This window comes from Myxine glutinosa, chromosome 7 (genome assembly GCF_964187855.1).
Source record: "Myxine glutinosa chromosome 7, kmMyxGlut1.1, whole genome shotgun sequence".
Classification (NCBI taxonomy): domain Eukaryota; kingdom Metazoa; phylum Chordata; class Myxini; order Myxiniformes; family Myxinidae; genus Myxine; species Myxine glutinosa.
Window position 1 is genome coordinate 159,878,666 of NC_136267.1, and position 22,516 is coordinate 159,901,181.

Sequence of the window (22,516 nt, forward strand, 5' to 3'; positions counted from 1 at the left end):
CTAACGTCAATAAATCTAACGTATGAAATGATTGTTGGAAGACCTGTGGCATTCATTTTTGAATTGCCTCACAGCTTCCTGTTTTCTTGTCATTTTTCACACTTAATCTGCTCCACATTCCATAAAATACCATCCATCCAGCAGCCACGCAATATGTTGTCCAGATTATATTTTGAACGTCGTCGTTAAAATCTCCACGTGGCCAAGCTAAAAGTTTTATTTCTTAAAGCCAAAAAGCTTTGTGTTAATCCTGTTTAACTTTTTCCTGCCTTTTTTGTAAACATTGCAACGACAAACGGTACTGACTAGGTAGATTATACCAAAGCAGCATAACTAGCTTCACGGAGTCTTTTTCTATTTATTTCCCATATTTTTGGATACAAGATTGAGACTTGGGAAAGAGTGGGGGACAGAGTGGAAGAGGGCAAAATGGCGACAGTGAGGCAGTGGGGCCACGTTTTGGTATGATATAAGACGAGCGAGAGGATGGAAGGGAACACAGTAACCTGTAAATAAGTGGCTGTTGTGTTCTAGGTAGGGCTAATGGGCATAGAGAGAATTGTGGGTAGGGATGGGGGGCAACATTTCATAGTGGCACTTCTTCAGCACTTCGTCTTCCACCTTGAAGGGAAGAGTGGGATTGAACCGTCTCCAGGAGGCAGTACCACAAGTCGAATAAAAGAGGAACAAAACAGTGCAGATGGGCGGCAAGCCTGGAATTTGGAAGTTGAACCAAGGGGGGTTTACTGGAAGAATGTGTGTATCCTCTGGGGAGAGTTGGAGGGTTGAGTGTGGGAGCAAAATGTGATGAAAAGTAATAGAAAAGAGAGAGCCCACCAACCTGTCTGCATATTTACACAATTGTGTGTGTGTGTGTGTGTTTGTGTGTGTGTGTGTGTGTGTGTGTGTGTGTGTGTGTGTGTGTGTGTGCCTGAAGACCAATCCAATACCCTGAAGACCCTTTAAACCCTTTATAACCATAAGACCCTTAATACCCCTAAGACTTTCTTGACACATAATAACCCAAAAGACCCCTAAGACACTTGAAGACCCTTTAAGACAGACATATATGAACCTTAAGACCCCAAAGACCCTTTAGCTTAACAGACATTTATGGCTAAATAAGACCCATAAAAACCCTCAAATCTTTTAGATCCATGAGACCATTAATGCCCCTAAGCTCATTTAGACCTTTAAAGACACTATTTACCCTGAAGACTCTTTAGACCTCTAAGACCCTTAAGACTTTTAAAACCCTTTATAACCTTAATACCCTTTCGGACCATTAAGTCCTTTTTCGACCATTAAGACCCTCGAAGACTCTCAAGACCCTTTAGGACCTTAAGACCCTGTATATCCTCAAGACCTTCTCTCTGAGGACCTTCTGCAATAACATGTGAGGTTCACCAGCCATAATCAAAAGGCCCCCCTGTTGGTAAATGCCGCAGTACCAAGCTAAGATGGTGCAACATATAATTCATTAATTTTCTGTCTTTTTTTAGGTTCTGCTCATCTTGGTTGGCAGCATAGAGAAAAGTCCCATGTGTCAAAGAGAAAAGTCCCAGCGACATAGAAAAAGCCCCACGTGGAAAAGAGAAAACTGTGTCCATGACAACAATTCACCTCATTATAACTAAATGGGATTTTTTTTGTGTTTTTATTATTGCCAAATCTCAGGAATGTTTCAAGATATCAAATTTAAACTTACACAGCTTATTTATCGGCATGTGTAGCATATGTGCATAAAATCTGGTCAAAATTAGTCAAAAGTCAAGGTCAATGCCATCCGAAACATGTAAAACACCTTTTAGGCCACATTTAGAAAATGTATCAACCAAATTTGTAGTGTGCGCATTCCATCATGTAAAGCATTTGATTGGTCAAATTTTAGAAATCACCAAGTTGCTGTTTCCATGGCAACGTTTGTTCATTTGGAGTTCACAAGCGTCGTGTTATGCACAACATTTTTTTTTTTAAATCACTAATAGTTTTTATTCTGACAGGACCACCATGATCTATAAGGTAAACATGTACCACGTGCCATGGTCCACATCATCACTTTATGTTGAATTCCTATTTCTACCAATAAACGCTCCAAAAAATTGCTCATTTGAGGTTATACATCTACAAACCCATCGGTGATGGGTAGCCTACGAGTATGCTCTAAATAGCCAACTTTTCCGCATTTACAAACCACACATTTATTTTTCCCCCACCTTTTGAGAGGAAGGTCAAGTGACAGGAATGCACATGCCGTTCAGCATCCTGCAGAAAAAAAAGATAAAGTGGAAAACCAATTTTATTGCAATGGACCTTTCAATGTAGCTTTTTAGAGATAATCTCAATCTCTATCATAACTGATAAAAAAAAGTTTTCATAAAATGTTTGAGTACTGCACATATCATAATTAAATCGGCATTAAAATCTTAAAACGTTTCATAACAGGGTTCGTATTGGTTCATTTTTAGGACATTTTTTGTTCCCTAATTCAGTCCAATTTCTTGTAATGTTGTTAATTTTAATGAAGACTCATCATCTCTTACTGTACACTTTTCTTCTTCAAGAAGCAGAGTGAAGAGGAGAAATAAAAAACGAGGATTTTTTGATTATTTGGGGTACTTTCGATTTCTAAATGAGCAACTTGTATTGTACATCGCCCCTCCATATTCCATCTCCCGGCGCTGCATGACATTGTCGTCCCACGCGATGGCGCGCACCGAATAAACATACTCAGTTTTCACTGTTTATTTGTTTGTTTTCTTGTTTGTCCAGGTGATATCTCAGCCATCCTTTGTGCTAGGAAGCTGAAATGTGGTCACAATAGTGAACACATGCTTCAGAAAAAACTATTTTTTTTTACTTTTTGATTAATCATTAAATTAATGAATTACTTAATTATTATCGATTGATTAAGTACTTATTTAATTTCCTTCTCATCTGGGCAATATCTCAGGTACCTTTTGAGCGAGGATGCTGATATTTGGACAAGACAATGACCAAGTAATTTGGCTGTAAATGGTATTTTTTTCGTATATTGGTTAATCAATTAATCGATTAATTATTTAATTTTTCGATTAATTACTTGATTACAACAACAACAACATGCATTTTAAGGCCATTTTCCCTGCTAGAGCCGGGGTTAGCCTTGCGGTCCCCATGACAATCTTCTCCTTGATTAATTTTCAAAAAGTTACAGATTCGGATGACACTGGTGGTTTTGGTGTTCTATTAGCCAATTGATTAATTTATTATTTTACGATTATCACTTATTTCTTCAATTACGCAATTAGTCAATCAATTATTGTACATGGCTCCCTCCCTATTCCATCTCCATGTGCTGCACGGCGGCATCACTGGGCATCGAAGCCACCCTTGCAATGTCACGCATTTGAGGATATGTTATTTATTTATTTGGTATGGGAGCGGTGTACTTTGAATGTAGCTCTACTTGTTTGTAAATATTTTTCACACTTGATATAACGATGTATCCATCTGTAAGAGAATTCTAGCGAGATGGAATTGAACGTCAGTGGAATTTACCAGACCTGGTGGTGTAATGGTTGCAGCATCTTCTATGAGTCTGGGAGATCGGTGGTTTGAATATCGGTCGAGTCATACCAAAGACTAAAAATGGTGTGTGCTGCTTCCTTGGTTGACTCTCAACAGTTAAAAAGGATAGAGCACAGACCAAAAACAGAGATTGGAGACCATTGCACAATTGGTCTAATTGCTTCCTCCTGTGTTGAATGCCTATTGCATTGTTATGTGTTGAAGGTATTTAATTTGCATATTGTAAGTGAATTCATATTATTATATAATTGTCATACACCAGAAAAGTGGCCTGTAGGGCTGCATATACCTTTTGGGAAATCACTTGTGCATGTCTTCATCAGTTTGAGGGCTTCTTCCTCTTAATTATATTTCACTGTGTGTTTTGCAATGTCTAAATAATGGGTAGAGTCATGACTTAAGGATCCACAGAAACAGAAATTAAAAATATTTTATTTGATGCATGGTATTGATTTGCAAGTAATAAACAAAGAACTGAACATGTTTTTTAATTATAATGTTTTTTTGAGGTGTTATAACGTTTTAAAAAACGCCAAACTGGCTGGTACTGCCCTTAAAAATTCCAGAAAACGGCCATGGTCATTGCGTCCTTTGTGACGCCATCACCAGTACGATTGTCTCAGCCCACAAATAATAATGGCCACACAACTCGCTTTAGACTCGTCAGAAAGTAAATTTGATTAATAATTTTCTGATCGAGAATCCTCAGATTAAAATGATAGAGATGCCTATTATATTAAGATTCAGATTAAGATTAAAATGTTTAAGTGTTAGGTGAAGCCATATTTATTCGTTAAATCAAACGTGAATATCTAATTCTGTGGACCTTAAAATCTCGCTTTGTTAAAAAAAAAATTAAAAACCGGAGCTAAAGCTTCAGAAACCTGTGAAATGTTGAGCTTAATAACTTATTAATAAAATACATACACAATTGTAAGTTATTTTTAAAGTCAGAGAATTGCTTATGAAATATGTATAAAACAACGTTGATGTCATAATGGCTGGTCGACTATTTAATTTGTAACTAGTCTTTCTTCATGGATGTGTACTGAATAGCATACTCCTAACATACGGTATAAGCATATTGTTACAGACGCGGTTGTGGATGTTGGTTTACCGAGCGGTTTGGTATGACCGCGTCTGCACAGTTTACCCGATTATACTCGAACGTTGGCCGAGTCGCGCTACGCTAAATCAATTGAGGAAAGGACACAACGACTGGGTTAAAATGACACGACACCAGGGGTACAGTTCTCAAGACCTCCGGAGGAGGTTATAATAGTTCGGAACGTTAGATTACAAGGACAAGAGAGACAGCATAGGAAGGTAGGCACTTAATCACGGTCTTATAGTAACCCCGACAGACCACAGATAAACAGGACGAGACTGACTCACACGGGGATTGATGGCAAGGAAGGGCAGGTAGTCGAGGCTCAAGGTGCACCTTGGCGCAGGGGCAGAATCGACCCGGTCCGGTCCAGAGATGCGGGAGGTCTCGTCGCGCTGGAGGTGGCGTCTGTTTCTCCTTCGTGGCTGAGGCGCATCTGACGTCACGTCCGGTAAGTGGCTGCGTATATCCGGCGGGGAGTGACACGCCCTCGGCTCGTTAGCTCCGCCCCAGATGGAATCGGCCCGTTGCTTCTTATTGGGTGCGGGGGTTACCGGGCTCCGCCCTTGACGAGGAGCTGACAGCCAGCCCCTTCGTGGTAATCCCGTGGGCGCACATGGCAATGGCGGCTAACCAAGCCGGTGTGAGGACGCACACTCCCCGCACCGCGGCCGCGCCGCCCCCGCTGTGGTTGTAGTTGTTGTTGTTGTTATTGTTTCATGAGGAAGATGGGAGGAGGTATGGGGAGGTCCTAAACTCACTACTGGTGCCATACAATCACATTCTGGTGCAACGAAGAGTCAGAATTAATGGAAACGAGTCCTTAACTGACATAGACTAAGAATAACTAGCAAGAGGTCCTATAGTTGTCTACGTGAGACGCGGTGAACCTGGGCACGACAGTTAATGGGGGAAAAAGGGGAAGGTCGGTTCTACAGAGTGTTGTTTACAGACAATGGGACTAGGGAATGGGGGATTGGGGATAGTTGGGGAGTATTGGGGAAATAGGGGAATATTTACAAGCGGATATGGAGGCCAAATCCCATATCCGCAACATTGCACCCTTCTCTACCCTCGGGGCGTCCCGACCCGATAAATTTTTACCTACTTTAGTGTGGCACTCAGATGTAGTTCCCTCTACTATTAACTCTACCCTGAGTGCGACAGTTTTACAGATGTTCACAATTGAGTAAATATGTCCCCCTGCGACGTTGCACCCTTCTCCTCACAGAAACACACCCACAGGATAACCGAATCGCGGAAAGAATTCTCAAACTAAACATACAGCCGGTAGGGAGCATTATTTACACAAGACTACGCTGATATTTACACTACGATCCAGGACCTGTTTTTGGAGGAACACATGCAGATGTTATGCATAGAGAGAGCACGCATGCCAGCATCGATACACCAACCCACGAGTGCTCTGTGGCCTTACGGCCTTTAATAATGTGCAGAGCACCACTTCCAAGCACCAAAAGCACCACCCCATAACACAGTCAGCACCATCCGGTGCACCAATAAAATGTTTATAGTCACCGGTGGTGTCGCAGCCGGCCGATGTTCTGCCGCTGGTCTTGCCTTCGTGTGCTGCACTTGGCCTTCTTGCTTCTTTAAAAATAAAGAAAGGCGCCAACCGCGTCCATTTCTTTATTGTGGCCGTCAGGGGGCCAACTATTAGTGGTTCACCTGTATGGCATAGGTGCCACGTTGACCCATAGGTCCATCAACGGGTGGTGCTTGCCCGCAAAAGAACTGCGGTCCATTGTGGGTGGCCACCAAAATTGCGGTCCATATGGTGTATCGATCCCGGCAGCAAGCAGTGAAAGTGCAGGCCCACAACTGCGGAGCCAGCACCTCTCTCTCCTCTCTCTCTGCCCCAAAGCCAGATCCTCGGAGGTGGGAGACAAAAGAAGCAGACAAGTGAGAAAGGTGGTAAGGGCGCAAAAGTGCACGCAATGTAAGGTAATGCACACTGGGGGCACATGGGAACCAGGTGAGACAGGTACGTTCCTACCATACGCCCCCCCCCCCTCCACCAGGTAACCTACATGGCCCCTCCCTTACCCCTTACTGTATCCACAAAACACAACACTACCCATAAACATCTACTTTACAAATCAACAAACGTCCCTACTGTCTTCCCCGTTCCTCCCATATACCAAATTCGTCTTCTCTCCCTCCTAACCAATCAAATTTGCCATTTTCAACTCAACATCATAATTTGCCATCTCCAACTGAACATCAAGATTTGCCATTACCAATTCATCATCAGTCCCTCCTAAGGAGGGAGAGATGGAATCACCCCAATGTCTCATCCACGTCGTGATGCGTCTCACCAATCCACACAGCAATTCTCATTTCTTGCACACAGAACAAAGAAAACACAGGTGTGGAGTCATCATCACCACAGGTAAGTGGCTGCGTATGGTGCGACAGGTTCATCAATCCTAACTATTTCCTAAATGACTTTAACAACTTTACATTACCCGGGGTCTTTCTCCTGCCAAACCATTGGCCCTCTTACACTATGGGTTCTAAAAACCAATTCCCATTGACCAAACTGTGGTGCTTTTCAATTTGGGGTCTCACTCCCCCGATTCATCTCCCGGTGCCCTCCCACAATTTCTGGGCTGTGGCGTGTACCTCTCCCAGCGGGTCGACCCACCTGCACACCTCCACCACTGCAGTTGCCTCCGAGCTTACCTGCTCCTTACCCTAACCTAACTACCTGGGGAAGGCCCTCTGGCGCTCTCCCCACTCGGTGCCCTCTCTGGCACTGGGCTACCCGGGTCCGTCCTCCGGATCCTTGGGCCCCACTGACACTAACGGCTCCCAGAGCCCACCTGCGGCCTCACCTGGCCGACATCCTCACAGTGGTGGAGTGCCCAACCAACTACACACACTAACAGGCTACACGCCCAGCCATTTCCACAACACTAATGCACCCATCCACAATACCATTCTGTCACCCGCACCACAGATGCCAATATCCAACCACAATTTACCTATACCCTCTACCTAACACTTACACTACCCGCCCCGGGTACTCGTGAAAGGGGTCCACTCTTCCCCCATCCACACCTTCGCACCATGCACACCACTCCGTACCACTTACTCCAACTCTCCCCACACACCTTTACTTGCACACCTGTGCTCTCACACCTGGTGCCACCTGCACCCTTCTCTCCCCAAGCGCCTTCGCGCTGATCCACCACACTCACTACTCATCCATTGCTCCACACACCTGTCCAGTTGCACACCTGTGCAATCACACCTGTTCGATCACACCTGTTCAATCCTCACCTGTTCAATCCTCACACACACGGCATCATCTCAGCTAACTACTTCCCTCTGAAACTTGCGCTTCCCAGTCGTCCCTTTAAACTATTGCGCTCCCACGTCATTATCATCCATACTAATCTACCTGCGTCCCCACTACAGGTATCAGTCACTAACTAACCTTAACGTTACCTCACGTCATCTTCGCTAGATCCCTATCAATATAACCTAACCCACCCGGGCTAGTTTTCACTGCCATACACCCCATAAACTATAGCGCATTTGCCCCACTATATGGGAAGGGTGGCAGGGATGCCACCCTTACCCACCGGGCCCATCGCTCACTACCAATTTTGCACATCAAATTTCCACAAATCAAAAATTTGCCAATCACTACTCATCATCTGCCAATCATTACTGCCACTCCTTTGCCAATCATCAAATTTTGTTTTTCTCTAATTTCGGGGCCAAAACACTAACCTCATCACACAGTCTACTCACTAATGCCTCTCGGTGCGCCAATTCCTGTCCAAAGCCCGGCTTCGTAAAGCCAAGCCATGAATGCGGGTTGTTCTGTGCCAGCGGCTGGATGCGTCCGGCACTCGGTGCAGGGACGGGGGCTTACCCGGGCCGAGATCCCACGCACCATCTCGGCGTGGAGCCATCCAATGTCCCGATCTCGACCTGCCGGAATGCCTCAACAAAAAGTGGTCGCCATGACGACCCTTCCTATCCAGCCGCCCGCTCCGCCTAGTGGAGCACGGACTCGGCCGTTCAAAGCGAGGCCCAGCACGCACCGAGGGCCCGATTCGGCTAAAAGTCGCTCTAACCTCTAAACCGGTTACCGTCGATGCTTTACCTGGACGCTTACACCCCGCAGCCCGTTCCTTGCTCACACATCCAGCCGTTTCCATGCTCCTCGTACCTTTCCTTACACACCCAGGTACACTCATTCCACTCACAGCCTTGGTCACACACCTGACCACCGAACACTTTGGCACACATTCGATGGTCGCACACCTCCCCAACACACCTCTTCGCGCCCCCTCCTCGGTCACCTCCTCTGTGACAATCACAGGTGTGCTCTCATTCGCACACCCAACCACGTGCCTCACTACCAATTCCAGCGTGCATTCCCACTCACGCTCTACCATTCCAGGTGTGCATCCTTTCTCACCTGTCACAACCAACTCACGCTCCTTGTCACTCTCACTACTCTCACCTCCATTCTTGACAGCGCACTCACCCTTACTCTTGACAGCGCACTCTTTCCTCATGCACCTGTCCGTCACACACCTTTCTCGCGCACACTCTCCCGTTACACCCTCTGTAACACTCACCACAGGTGTGCATTCTTCCTTGCCTTTGACAGCACACTCTTTCCCCATGCACCCGTCCGTCCCACAACTTTCTCGCGCACACTCTTGCGCACACTCTCCCGTCACACCCTCTGTAACACTCACCACACCACGCTTCCATGTGCTCCCTCGCACACGCGCTACGACCGACTCACTCTCGCCAGCACCCTCACTCCTTGGCACGCACTTTTTCCTCACACACCCCAGAGTCGGACTTTCTCGCACACTTCCTTTTTCGCACACCAGACCTGTCGCACACTTCACCAACGGCCTCTCACGAACACCCGGGTCCATCTCGACCCCCAAGCTTCTTAAATCACCTGGCGCATCATACGCACGACCATATTGGTCACCACTTACACCGGGTCCTCTTCCTCTTCGCTTCTCCTCCATCACCTGCGAATCCCTCATCCGGTTAATGAGCACATCATCACGATCCAAACACAGACTTTGGACCAATTCTTTTACTTCCTCCTTTATCTCTTTCTTATCCTCTCTCCGTCGCTTTTTAATTTCGCTCACCCCTTCTTCCACTTCTTCTAATTTCTGCTTCACCTCTTTTATTCCCCGGTACGTCTCCTCAAGCTCGTCCTCCAAGGCTACCTTGACCGTTTCCATGTGCGTCCTCACCTGCCGGTCCTTCGTCTCCATTACCTCTATCACCTCGTCCAACCTCGTTGTCAGTCCCTCACGTACCATCTGACATTCCCTCTTCGTCGCTATCAAGTCATCTTTTAGTTCTTTCTGTGTCGCTTTTAACCCTCCTAATACCGCAGTGTTCCTTTGAACCTGCTCCGTTAGTCCTTTTTGTCCCTCCGTCAGCTGTTCCACCTCCTGCGTCAGGTCCTCTATGCCCCCTTGTAACTTTACAGTCCCCTTTCTCACCTCCTTCTCCATGTGCTCCTTACAGTGCCTCACCTCCTCGCGCACTCCTCCGACCTCCTCACTCACTCCTCTCCTGATCTCCTCTCCCATCACTTGCATCTCCTGCCCAGATGCCACCCTCATCTGCTCCATTTCCTCCCTGTGAGCATCCAGTTTGGTTTCTACCCCCATTCTGACCCCCTCTATCTGCTGCTCCATTTGTTTAACTTCCCTTTCCGCTTGGTTCCTCATGTCCCTCAATTTGCCTTCCATACTGTTTTCTAACCCCATTAACCCATTTTGCATCCCTTCCATTTGATTCTCTTGAGCGGCCATTCTGTTTTCTACCCCCATTAACCCATTTTTCACCTCTTTTATCCCGTTGTCTAACCCCTCAAATTTGTCGTCTAACTTCTCAAATTTCTTGTCTAACTCCTCAAAATTATTGTCTAACTTCCCAAATTTCTTGTCTAACCCCTCACCGGTACCCCTCGCTTCGTCCCTCATTACCCCCATTTGGCCCTCTAATCGCTCACCCATTTGTTCCATAAGGGCCCTCATTTGCAGGAGGAAAAGGTTCGAATCCACCAGCGGCGCTACCACGGTCGCGGGCGTGGTCGCCGTGGCCATGTGCGAGGCGCCATTTCGTGCGTCTGCTACCCTCACTGCTTCGCTCCCCTCTTGTCCCTCATTTTGGTCCTGGATCGACCCTGCCTCACTCCCTACTACCGGAACCCAGCCGTCTTGGTCTGCCATAGCGCGACTTTCAAAATTCGGGTTTTTATTTTCGTAAAACAAAATCAAATTTCGCTGTTATAATTTCGAGCGCGTGAAACGCGCTCCGGATCGAATCCCACTTCCCGACACCAAAATGTTACCCTAATGGTACAATTGGTGTTCCAAAAGTTGGGCCTAACTGAATTTAGTCCCAGGTCCGAATCCAACTCCTCGACACCAAATGTTACAGACGCGGTTGTGGATGTTGGTTTACCGAGCGGTTTGGTATGACCGCGTCTGCACAGTTTACCCGATTATACTCGAACGTTGGCCGAGTCGCGCTACGCTAAATCAATTGAGGAAAGGACACAACGGCTGGGTTAAAATGACACGACACCAGGGGTACAGTTCTCAAGACCTCCGGAGGAGGTTATAATAGTTCGGAACGTTAGATTACAAGGACAAGAGAGACAGCATAGGAAGGTAGGCACTTAATCACGGTCTTATAGTAACCCCGACAGACCACAGATAAACAGGACGAGACTGACTCACACGGGGATTGATGGCAAGGAAGGGCAGGTAGTCGAGGCTCAAGGTGCACCTTGGCGCAGGGGCAGAATCGACCCGGTCCGGTCCAGAGATGCGGGAGGTCTCGTCGCGCTGGAGGTGGCGTCTGTTTCTCCTTCGTGGCTGAGGCGCATCTGACGTCACGTCCGGTAAGTGGCTGCGTATATCCGGCGGGGAGTGACACGCCCTCGGCTCGTTAGCTCCGCCCCAGATGGAATCGGCCCGTTGCTTCTTATTGGGTGCGGGGGTTACCGGGCTCCGCCCTTGACGAGGAGCTGACAGCCAGCCCCTTCGTGGTAACCCCGTGGGCGCACATGGCAATGGCGGCTAACCAAGCCGGTGTGAGGACGCACACTCCCCGCACCGCGGCCGCGCCGCCCCCGCTGTGGTTGTAGTTGTTGTTGTTGTTATTGTTTCATGAGGAAGATGGGAGGAGGTATGGGGAGGTCCTAAACTCACTACTGGTGCCATACAATCACATTCTGGTGCAACGAAGAGTCAGAATTAATGGAAACGAGTCCTTAACTGACATAGACGAAGAATAACTAGCAAGAGGTCCTATAGTTGTCTACGTGAGACGCGGTGAACCTGGGCACGACAGTTAATGGGGGAAAAAGGGGAAGGTCGGTTCTACAGAGTGTTGTTTACAGACAATGGGACTAGGGAATGGGGGATTGGGGATAGTTGGGGAGTATTGGGGAAATAGGGGAATATTTACAAGCGGATATGGAGGCCAAATCCCATATCCACAACACTGGTTGAATGCCTATTGCATGTTGGTTTATAGATAGAGCACAGATACTTTACGGTGTACTTTGAATGTAGCTCTACTTGTTTGTAAATATTTTTCACACTTGATAGAAGGATGTATCCATCTGTAAGAGAATTCTAGCGAGATGGAATTGAACGTCAGTGGAATTTACCAGACCTGGTGGTGTAATGGTTGCAGCATCTTCTATGAGTCTGGGAGATCGGTGGTTTGAATATCGGTCGAGTCATACCAAAGACTAAAAATGGTGTGTGCTGCTTCCTTGGTTGACTCTCAACAGTTAAAAAGGATAGAGCACAGACCAAAAACAGAGATTGGAGACCATTGCACAATTGGCCTAATTGCTTCCTCCTGTGTTGAATGCCTATTGCATTGTTATGTGTTGAAGGTATTTAATTTGCATATTGTAAGTGAATTCATATTATTATATAATTGTCATACACCAGAAAAGTGGCCTGTAGGGCTGCATATACCTTTTGGGAAATCACTTGTGCATGTCTTCATCAGTTTGAGGGCTTCTTCCTCTTAATTATATTTCACTGTGTGTTTTGCAATGTCTAAATAATGGGTAGAGTCATGACTTAAGGATCCACAGAAACAGAAATTAAAAATATTTTATTTGATGCATGGTATTGATTTGCAAGTAATAAACAAAGAACTGAACATGTTTTTTAATTATAATGTTTTTTTGAGGTGTTATAACGTTTTAAAAAACGCCAAACTGGCTGGTACTGCCCTTAAAAATTCCAGAAAACGGCCATGGTCATTGCGTCCTTTGTGACGTCATCACCAGTACGATTGTCTCAGCCCACAAATAATAATGGCCACACAACTCGCTTTAGACTCTCAGAAAGTAAATTTGATTAATAATTTTCTGATCGAGAATCCTCAGATTAAAATGATAGAGATGCCTATTATATTAAGATTCAGATTAAGATTAAAATGTTTAAGTGTTAGGTGAAGCCATATTTATTCGTTAAATCAAACGTGAATATCTAATTCTGTGGACCTTAAAATCTCGCTTTGTTAAAAAAAAAATTAAAAACCGGAGCTAAAGCTTCAGAAACCTGTGAAATGTTGAGCTTAATAACTTATTAATAAAATACATACACAATTGTAAGTTATTTTTAAAGTCAGAGAATTGCTTATGAAATATGTATAAAACAACGTTGATGTCATAATGGCTGGTCGACTATTTAATTTGTAACTAGTCTTTCTTCATGGATGTGTACTGAATAGCATACTCCTAACATACGGTATAAGCATATTATGCACACATACCACATGCACATATATACACGCACACACAAAGGTGGATACTTTGAGACCTGGGAGGGCTTCGTTTCACCTTCATAAACTTGCATATGGAGATAACAACAAACGGCACACCCACACACGGCAGACAAGATGCATAACACAAGATGGCGGTGACGAGGGAGGCGGCATGATTTGCCAGTCATGCCGCCTCCCTCTCGCCTGGGACGGAGAAGACCAGGGGCTGTGTCAAAGACGACAGTTTTGAAGGCAGTGGGGACTGACGCGAAAGCGGCAGCTTTGATGAGACAAGATGCACGTGGGGTGACTGTCGTCACACCGTGCGGGATGTGTTTAGGATGCGGTCTGGCCTTGAAGCTTGGTGGGACTTTGGGGCCTGAGATTTGGTGGAACTGAGTTGGACGGGGACTTGTGATTTGCACACCGGAGTGGGAGGGAAGCCTGAGATTTGGCGGACGTGGTTGGGAGGATGCGAGCGTTGGTGGACCTTTTCTTGCAGGGCTCCATCCACTGAGGATGGGGGATTCGTGCTATTTGAGATGCGTTTGGGACGCAGCCTTGCCTTGAAGCTTGGTGGCACTTGTGGGCCCCATGCTGTTGGATAGAAGGGCCCAGGATTTGACGATCCCAGGAGAGAAGGGCGCCAGAGCTCTGGTGGACCCAGCTGGGAGGTGGAGAAGGGGGAAGGCGAGGCATGGATGGTGGAGGGGCAGGGGAAGCATGGCTAAGGAGACAAGAGTCGTGGATTCCTCTCTGGGTTGGGGATGGATGCTTCGGGACCAGGGGGAAGGCTCTGTTTGGTTTTGCGGACTTGCGGGTGGAGATGAGGTCCGTTGGTGGTGACGCATGCACATGCACACACACACACAGACACACACACACACATGCACACACACACACACGCACACACACACACACTGACATGGGTCGTGATTTGCACGTATGCATGCACAATTATGGTTTAAACATATGTTTTGCATAACATCATATGCTGTGTATAATGTGCACACATATTGTGTGCAACATATTATGCTGTGTGTTGTATGCACAAATATCATCATTATATGTTACATACACATATACAGGTACCTTATATAAACATATGGTATTGTATACACCAATATTAGGCATGACATATTACACATATTTTAGACACATATACATACACACATACACACACATACCCACACACACATACACACATACACACACATACATACACACATACATACACACACATACCCACATACACACATATACACACATACACTGTACACACATATACACATATACACACACATACACACACATGCATCCACACACATACGCACACACACACACACACATGCAAACACACACACACACATACACACACATACACACATATACACACATACACACATATACACACACATACACACACATACACACAGTTAAGTGCTCCTCCCCGACCCCCTGGTCACGGTGTACCTCCAAGACCCGAGAGGAGTCACGGCAGAAAAGTGTGTTATCCTGTGTCAAAAATCAATGGTAAAACCACACCAATTGCTACCAACAAACAAATATTGTATTAAAAATCACACAAGAATAACAATACAACAATAATAGCAATCAAAAGTAAAATCAATGTACAGTCACGTGAAAAAGTAAGTACACCCCATGTAAAGTTTTGACTTTTTAACATATTTCAACATACAGCTATTTGATCTTCATTTCAACAATATTGATAGATAAAGGTGATATAACTTAACAAATATCATGAAACATTTACATTTTGTAGTCCAGTGTATCATTTAAATAAACATAAATGCAAATTTTGCATGTGGCAAAAGTAAGTACACCCCTACATTTATCACCACTTCAAATACCTAAAATTAGAATCAGGTGCACCCGCTCAGGTGCAAATGATTAGAACATCGTTAGAGAGGATCTTGGAGGAACCTTTCTTATTTAAACCTCAGACATTTAGTTTGGTTTGCTCTTTGTTGTTGAAGTGTGTGGTGCCACCATGCCTAGATCAAAAGAGCTTTCTGGGGCCTTCACAAAGAAGGTTATAGATGCCTACGAGTCTGGGAAGGGATTTAAAAAGATCTCCAAACAATTTGAAATCAATCAGTCGACTGTCCGGAAGCTCATCTTCAAGTGGAGAAGATTCCAAACAACTGCCAACTTGTTCAGGCCAGGCCGCCCCATCAAGTTCAGCCCGAGAGCAGACCGCAAGATGCTGAAAGAAGTCTCGAAGAACCCCAGAATGTCATCACGGGACCTACATGTAGCTCTTGCCACTGTTGATGTCAAAGTGCACGAGTCTACCATTAGAAAGAGGCTGCACAAATTTGATCTACATGGGAGGTGTGCCAGGAGGAAACCTTTGCTGTCCAGAAAGAACATCAGGGCAAGACTAAAGTTTGCCAATGAACACCTAGGCAAAGACCAGCACTTCTGGAACAATGTGCTCTGGACAGATGAGACAACGGTAAAGCTATGTGGCCACAGTACCAGAAGACATGTTTGGCGAAAACCAAAGACAGCATTTGACCACAAGAACCTGATACCAACTGTAAAGCATGGTGGTGGAAATATTATGGTTTGGGGCAGCTTTGCTGCATCAGGGCCTGGGCAGCTCACCATCATAGAATCCACTATGAATTCTTCATTGTACCAGAGGGTGCTTGAGGATAATGTGAGGCCATCTGTCGGAAAGTTGAAGCTCAACCGTAGGTGGACCTTGCAACATGACAATGACCCTCAAAGTCAACATACCAGTAAATCCACCAAGGAGTGGCTGAAAAGAAAGAGATGGATGGTTCTGGAATGGCCAAGTCAAAGCCCGGATCTAAATCCCATCGAGATGTTGTGGGGGGTTTGAAACAAGCTGTGCATGCAAGAAACCCCTCAAACATCGCACAGCTGAAAGAATTCTGCATGGAGGAGTGGGCAAAAATTTCTCCCAGTCGATGTCAGAGACTGGTAGACAGTTATAAGAAACGCCAACTTGAGGTTGTTTCTGCGAATGGGGGCAATACCATCAATTAGAGCCAAGGGTGTACTTACTTTTTCCACATGCGAAATTTGCATTTATGTTTATTTAAATTATACAATGGACTACAAAATGTAAATGTTTCATGATATTTGTTTTATTATATCACCTTTATCTATCAATATATTTGAAATGAAGATCAAATAGCTGTATGTTGAAATATGTTGAAAAAGTCAAAACTTTACATGGGGTGTACTTACTTTTTCGCATGACTGTATATCTGATGATGGTACCATCAGCTCGTATAAAGTAACTCACTGTGCTCCAAGTGAGTGAAAAAAGAACATTCCCCAATGTCTCTATATTCCCGTCTTCAAGCTCAAAGTAGATCCCCTCCAGCGATCGTCAGAAAGATGTCGAATCCAAACCCGAATCCCGTTCAGATGACAGGCCCCAGGCACGCCGCCAAAACTGCACAAAGGCGTACGCGGCCAAAGCAGCGCAAAGAGTCACGCGGCCCAAAGCTGCGTAAAAGCGCACTCAAGGCGACTAGGAAATCACACCCTCTAGTATGGATGTTTTACAGCTCCAAATCGCCGAACCTCAGGTTTGCCTTCAAAATCCGCGTTGCACACACACACATCCCAGATAGACGTCTGAATGGTGAAAACGGCTGACGCGAAGCAAAAACCTTTCGCGATGAGCAAAGCGCGCGAGTCAAAATGGCCGATGGCTCGTTCTCGAGACGCAACGACCCGACGATGATTCCTTGGAATCCAACGCCAAACCTGACACACAGGTTGATCAGTCACAGTGATAACAACTCAATCACAGGAATCCCTTTTCCCAGGAATCCCAAAGTTCACTCGTGACTCTTGCTTGACAACGTCCGATCCAGACCGCAAAGCAACCAGCTTCTTGTCCGACTTTACTTCGATCCCCTCTTTTCTCTCCTCGTCTTCTTCCGGTTTTTCTTCCAGTTCCCGAGCCGGTTCCCGATCCGGTTTCCTGTTTCTTTTAACATTAACTTTTAACTTTTGAAACTAGAAATATCTATTTCCTTTAAATGACAACAATAATAATACATGGAATCGGAAATATTTACAGTGGATGCAAACCACCAAAACGGAAGTGATGAATCCGTAACAACACATACACACACACACACACACACACACACACACACACACACACACACACACACACACACACACACACACACACACACAAACACAATCATACACATACATACACACATACACACATACACACACACACATACACACACATACACACACAAACACGCGTGCACACACAAACACACGCGCACACACAAACACGCGCCCACAATCGTGATGCAACATAGCTAAGATAGGTTAGTTGTGTTAACATTTTGTTGTGTATTTATTGATAAGGTTTTGAGATTTATGAATACGTATGCTAAATGTGTCTGACTCCAACAGGACGGTGCTGCTCCCAATTGCACATGACTTTGATCCTGATATTGTTCTCATCTCTGCTGGGTTTGATGCTGCTATTGGACACCCACCTCCCCTTGGGGGATACAAGGTCTCATCAGCATGTAGGTTGTAGTCTTACATGTCGATGCCATGTTGGCATGTGTGGTTCTGCACATATCCAATAGAACAATACCTGTTTTTAAAGCACCATTTCTATCATTTCTTTTCCCATAACATTTCCAAAAGTAGAATTATAGGACACAAACACTGGAGGAGCAATTTGTCCTTTCATGTCTATGCTCTGTCCTCACCCTCATTAACTTAATCTATAAACTAACTTGTCTTCTACATACTAACCCCATTATCACCATTACATTCATTTAACATAACATGTACAATATACACCTTCTCCCCCCATAATCATCTTGCAGATATCATAATAATGTCTGGGCACATATTTTATCCAGGATAACCACGCACAATGAGCTACACTTTTCGAGACATCTTTTCACGTCCACCACCCAAATCAAGACGAAACAGCCAACTTTATTTATATTCCATCTGAAGGATTCCATGCTCTGTGACACTTCCAAAATTCCAAAAAAAAAACTTTCCATCATTCCAAAACCACACAGCGCAGAGCAGGCATGCTGCCAAATTCCACCGTCCCTCAACCAGCAACAACCAACAATCAACGGAGATGTCCAATCTAATATACTAATTTGACTGTTTAACTTAGGAAATCTGGAATTGGGTAAATTCACACTGATTTCATGGATAGTTTTGTCTATCCATATCTCTGCGTCGTCGGAATGGCGACCCGTCCTGGATTGTCCCCAATAGCCAGGAAACTGCTGCGGCAGCCCTAAGCATCTGAAGATGCAAAAAGGAATGGTCTTCTTCATCTTTCTTAGGTCAATCTAGAAATTATTTTGTTTATTCTTTCTTATTACCTACGCCACCGAAGGTGGATAGAGGTTATGTTTTCACCCCTGTCTGTATGTGTGTGAACAGGATATCTCAAAAACGTTGTGTACGTATTCAGACTAAGTTTGGTGGACAGATTGGGGGTATGACAACGACAAAATTTTTAGATTTTGGTGAAGATCCAGATCCGGATCTGGATTCGAGAATTTTTTAAGTGATTCTTCAACATTGAGTGATTGAGCTAAAACCGATATATAGCGCAATATCTCAAAACGTTTTGGACGGAGTCGGACGAAACTTGGTGGACAGATTGGGGGTGTGACAATGAATAATTGATTAGATTTTGGTGAAGATCTGAATACGAATCCAGATATGAGAATTATTAAATTTTAAGTGATTCTTCACCATTGAGGGATAGGGCCAAAAATGATTTGATTATGATTTTTCTTGAGGGATCATATATTATGATTTTTCTAAAAGTTGTGGGTGGATTATGACAAAACTTGGTGGGTGAGTTGGTTAGGCGACAATAACAAGCCGATTACATTTTGGTTCAAGTCCGAATCCAGATTTGGCCCATCAGTGGTATACAAAACGTAAACTGTTCAGTGCCTGGCGGAGGTATGCCTTCTACCAAGTGCCACTCGTTTTTTCTGCTTTGTCCGAGCTTGCATTACACTGGGAAACTTAATTAATGCAGAAGTACCTTGGAAACAATATGAGGACAGAATATTGTATTAACATTAATATGAGGACAGAATATTGTATTAACTTTAAAACAGCTGTTCACCACCATCTCTTATCTTCCCCAATCCAAAATCTTGATCTTTTCTAACCCCGCGAATTCACCCCAGATTCACTTTTCTGAAATACCGACTTATTTCCTGGAAGTCCTAGCTGTGTCCCTGTGTTTTATACCTCTCCCAAACCCCCCCCCCCCCCCCACCCTCTTTCCCATGCCTCCTCCCCCCAAGCCCTCTCCCTCCCACAGATCTCCCGATGTCCCTGCTCTCAAATGTTGTACTTGTGTGCTTCTCCCTCTCTCCCCATCTTGTCTCCCTCCCGCTCCCTTTATTTCGTCTTATGTGTCAGTTTGTTTTTTTGTCATTAATGTTAGCTCTCACACGAGCCTCGATCTTGTATACAAAAAAAAATAATACACAATTAGATTAACATGAAAATTAGAAGGAAACCACTTAATCAAATTGGTTCAAATTGGTACATTTTCAGGAAAGTATTCTGGGGAAACACATGACATTAACAATGCCTGCTGTTAAAAAGTATAAAGCAATGATACATCCATTGACAAGCATTAAACATTTTATTAGAGAGTTGTGGCCTTAGATGAAGCCTCGAAGCTGTCTAGCCTGGGTTTGAATCGCCCAGCTATAAACTTCCATCCTGGCGTTTCACATGCAGGGTAATTCATTAATGTGTGCCATCCCTCAAATGGATGTTAAAATGGGCATCCTGTGGGCTGATATAATGTAGTTTATGTTAAAGATCCCACAGTGTCCTTCGTGAAGAGTAGGCGAGCTCTCGCCAGCACCATTGAACAAATTACAAATTCCTGCCCTGACTACTTAGTCGCACATCATGCCTGGCCAGCCGGTTCGAGAAACAATTGGGCCAAGCTTCCCCCGGCCAAAACCACAAGAACGTCGGAATAATTGTGGCCGTTAAGAAGAAGAAGAAAAAGAGGAAGAATGAGAAGAATTGTGTCCTTAAATTATTTATTGGAACAATTTACAAGTTAGGGCAGTTATTTTAAAAATATATGCTGAAGGTCAGAGTTGATATGGTTAACCTTGAATTTACCTTTCCGTAAAGTTACTCATATAAAGCAATAATTCTGTATATTGTAATTTTTGTCTTCAAGTGCTTCAAATTTGCTGGAGATGATGCAAATGCAAATTTGCTGTAGATGAAGAGCATTTTCAAGATGAAGACCCATGCTGTCATTAGGCTAGAGAACATGATATATATTTTTTTTACTAACCTGTAAATACATCCAACAAACCCAGATGGTGTAGAGTATTTCCTAGAGGTTAATGAGCATCCACAGGGAAATGTGGTGTGATCATGATGATCCACGAACCTGCTTACTTTATATTAGAATATGCCATGTGTTCCTTTTCAGCCTGGTGTTGGCTTAGCGGTTAGGGTGCCGGCTTGGGATCCTAGGATCCTGAGTTCGAATCCCGGTCGATCGCTGAATTAACGCCAGGGGGGTTGACTCGGCCTGTCATCCTTTCGAGGTCGGCAAATTGAGTACCAGCTTGCTGGGATGAATGATCCAGGTGTGTACCCCAATTTAGAATAGGTACACCGTATCCCTGCACATCATAAGAGGTTGGCGTCAGGAAGGACATCCGGTTAAAAAAAACATTTCCTTAAAAAGGGAACCATGATTGTCACGGGGCCCGCAAGGCTAACCCCTGCTCTAGCGGGGAGAAATGGCCTTAAAACGATCACTCATTCATATTCATTCCACGTGTTCCTTTTCTGGATTGAAAGTCGTTGATATCGTTCGTTTGCAGCATGTGGTTCTGCGTTAGCATCAGTATTGCGGTGGTGCCGCAGTTCCGCTGATGTAGCGCCCCCTGTAGGTTGAAGCAGTAATTGGGAATTTATTCACGGTGCCGGCGAAAGCTCGCCTACTCTTCGCAAAGAACACCGTGGAATTTTTAACATCCACCAACGAATGATGGAGGACGGGAAGGTCAGTTTACCATCCACATGCAAGGGACCACACATCACAAAAACAGGTAGTGTTGGTGATCATATGATGTTCCTGAAGATTGCAAATATCACAAAAACAGATTACCCTGAATCAGCAGACATTAACGGGTTAGAAATATTTTCTGATAAAAAGGTTTCTCTTCTTTTGAATAAATCTCATGCAAATTGAGCCCTTTAGCTTCCTGTAAACAGAGAGTAAGGACCTCAGTTGGTGGTGTACTTTTCCTTGAGCTGTTTAGTCTGAATTTGATTACCATGGAGATTGGTCCTAACTAATAACTGCTGTTCTCATCCAATTTCAGCAGGGGAGTATGTATTTTGGAGCATGCTACCCCCAGCTGTCTTGTCTTTATTTAGGTTGAAAACATTAAATGTTCCCCAGTATGTTTTTAAAAGAGTAGACTGTCCTATTCTGGTAGCCGGGAAAATTGTCACAAAATTTCAGTTGTTTGAATGACAGACATGTTGATATGGCACAGGCATGACATGCCTCCAACATTTTTGTTTCCTTGTGTTTGTGAGTTGTTTATTTTGGTTTTAGTCACCTACTGGTTTCGCCAGAGGGTACTATAGGTTTGCTGTCCGTCTGTCCGTCCGTCCTACCTGGGGTTTTCCAGACTTTTTTTCCATACCCTATAACATATTCAACTGAAACCTGGTGCATGGCTTTATCATGTTAATCGACAGAATGAGTTCGAGTCTACGGGCATTTTATGCCTTTTTTGGACTTGGATAATATCACATAGGTAGAGGACACGTATTGCAAAGCAATTCTCCCTCTTGCTCTTCTTGCTATTATATTTAAATGGAAACAATTGCAGAATCTTTAGATTTGTAAAATTATACATTTAAACCAAAAGGATGAACAAGCTGCAGTACCACTACTGCCTTACAAAG

The 22,516-nt window shown here is 44.5% G+C and overlaps 1 protein-coding gene across 1 annotated transcript in view; it reads left to right on the plus strand.

The window, feature by feature from the left end:
* The window catches only part of LOC137430902 (histone deacetylase 4-like), a 500,554-nt gene that overhangs the window by 400,491 nt on the left and 77,547 nt on the right, over nt 1–22,516 (plus strand). The window contains exon 21 of the mRNA XM_078782462.1: nt 17,954–18,072. Coding sequence (XP_078638588.1) covers nt 17,954–18,072 — 119 coding nt within the window. The remainder of the gene's footprint in view (nt 1–17,953; nt 18,073–22,516) is intronic.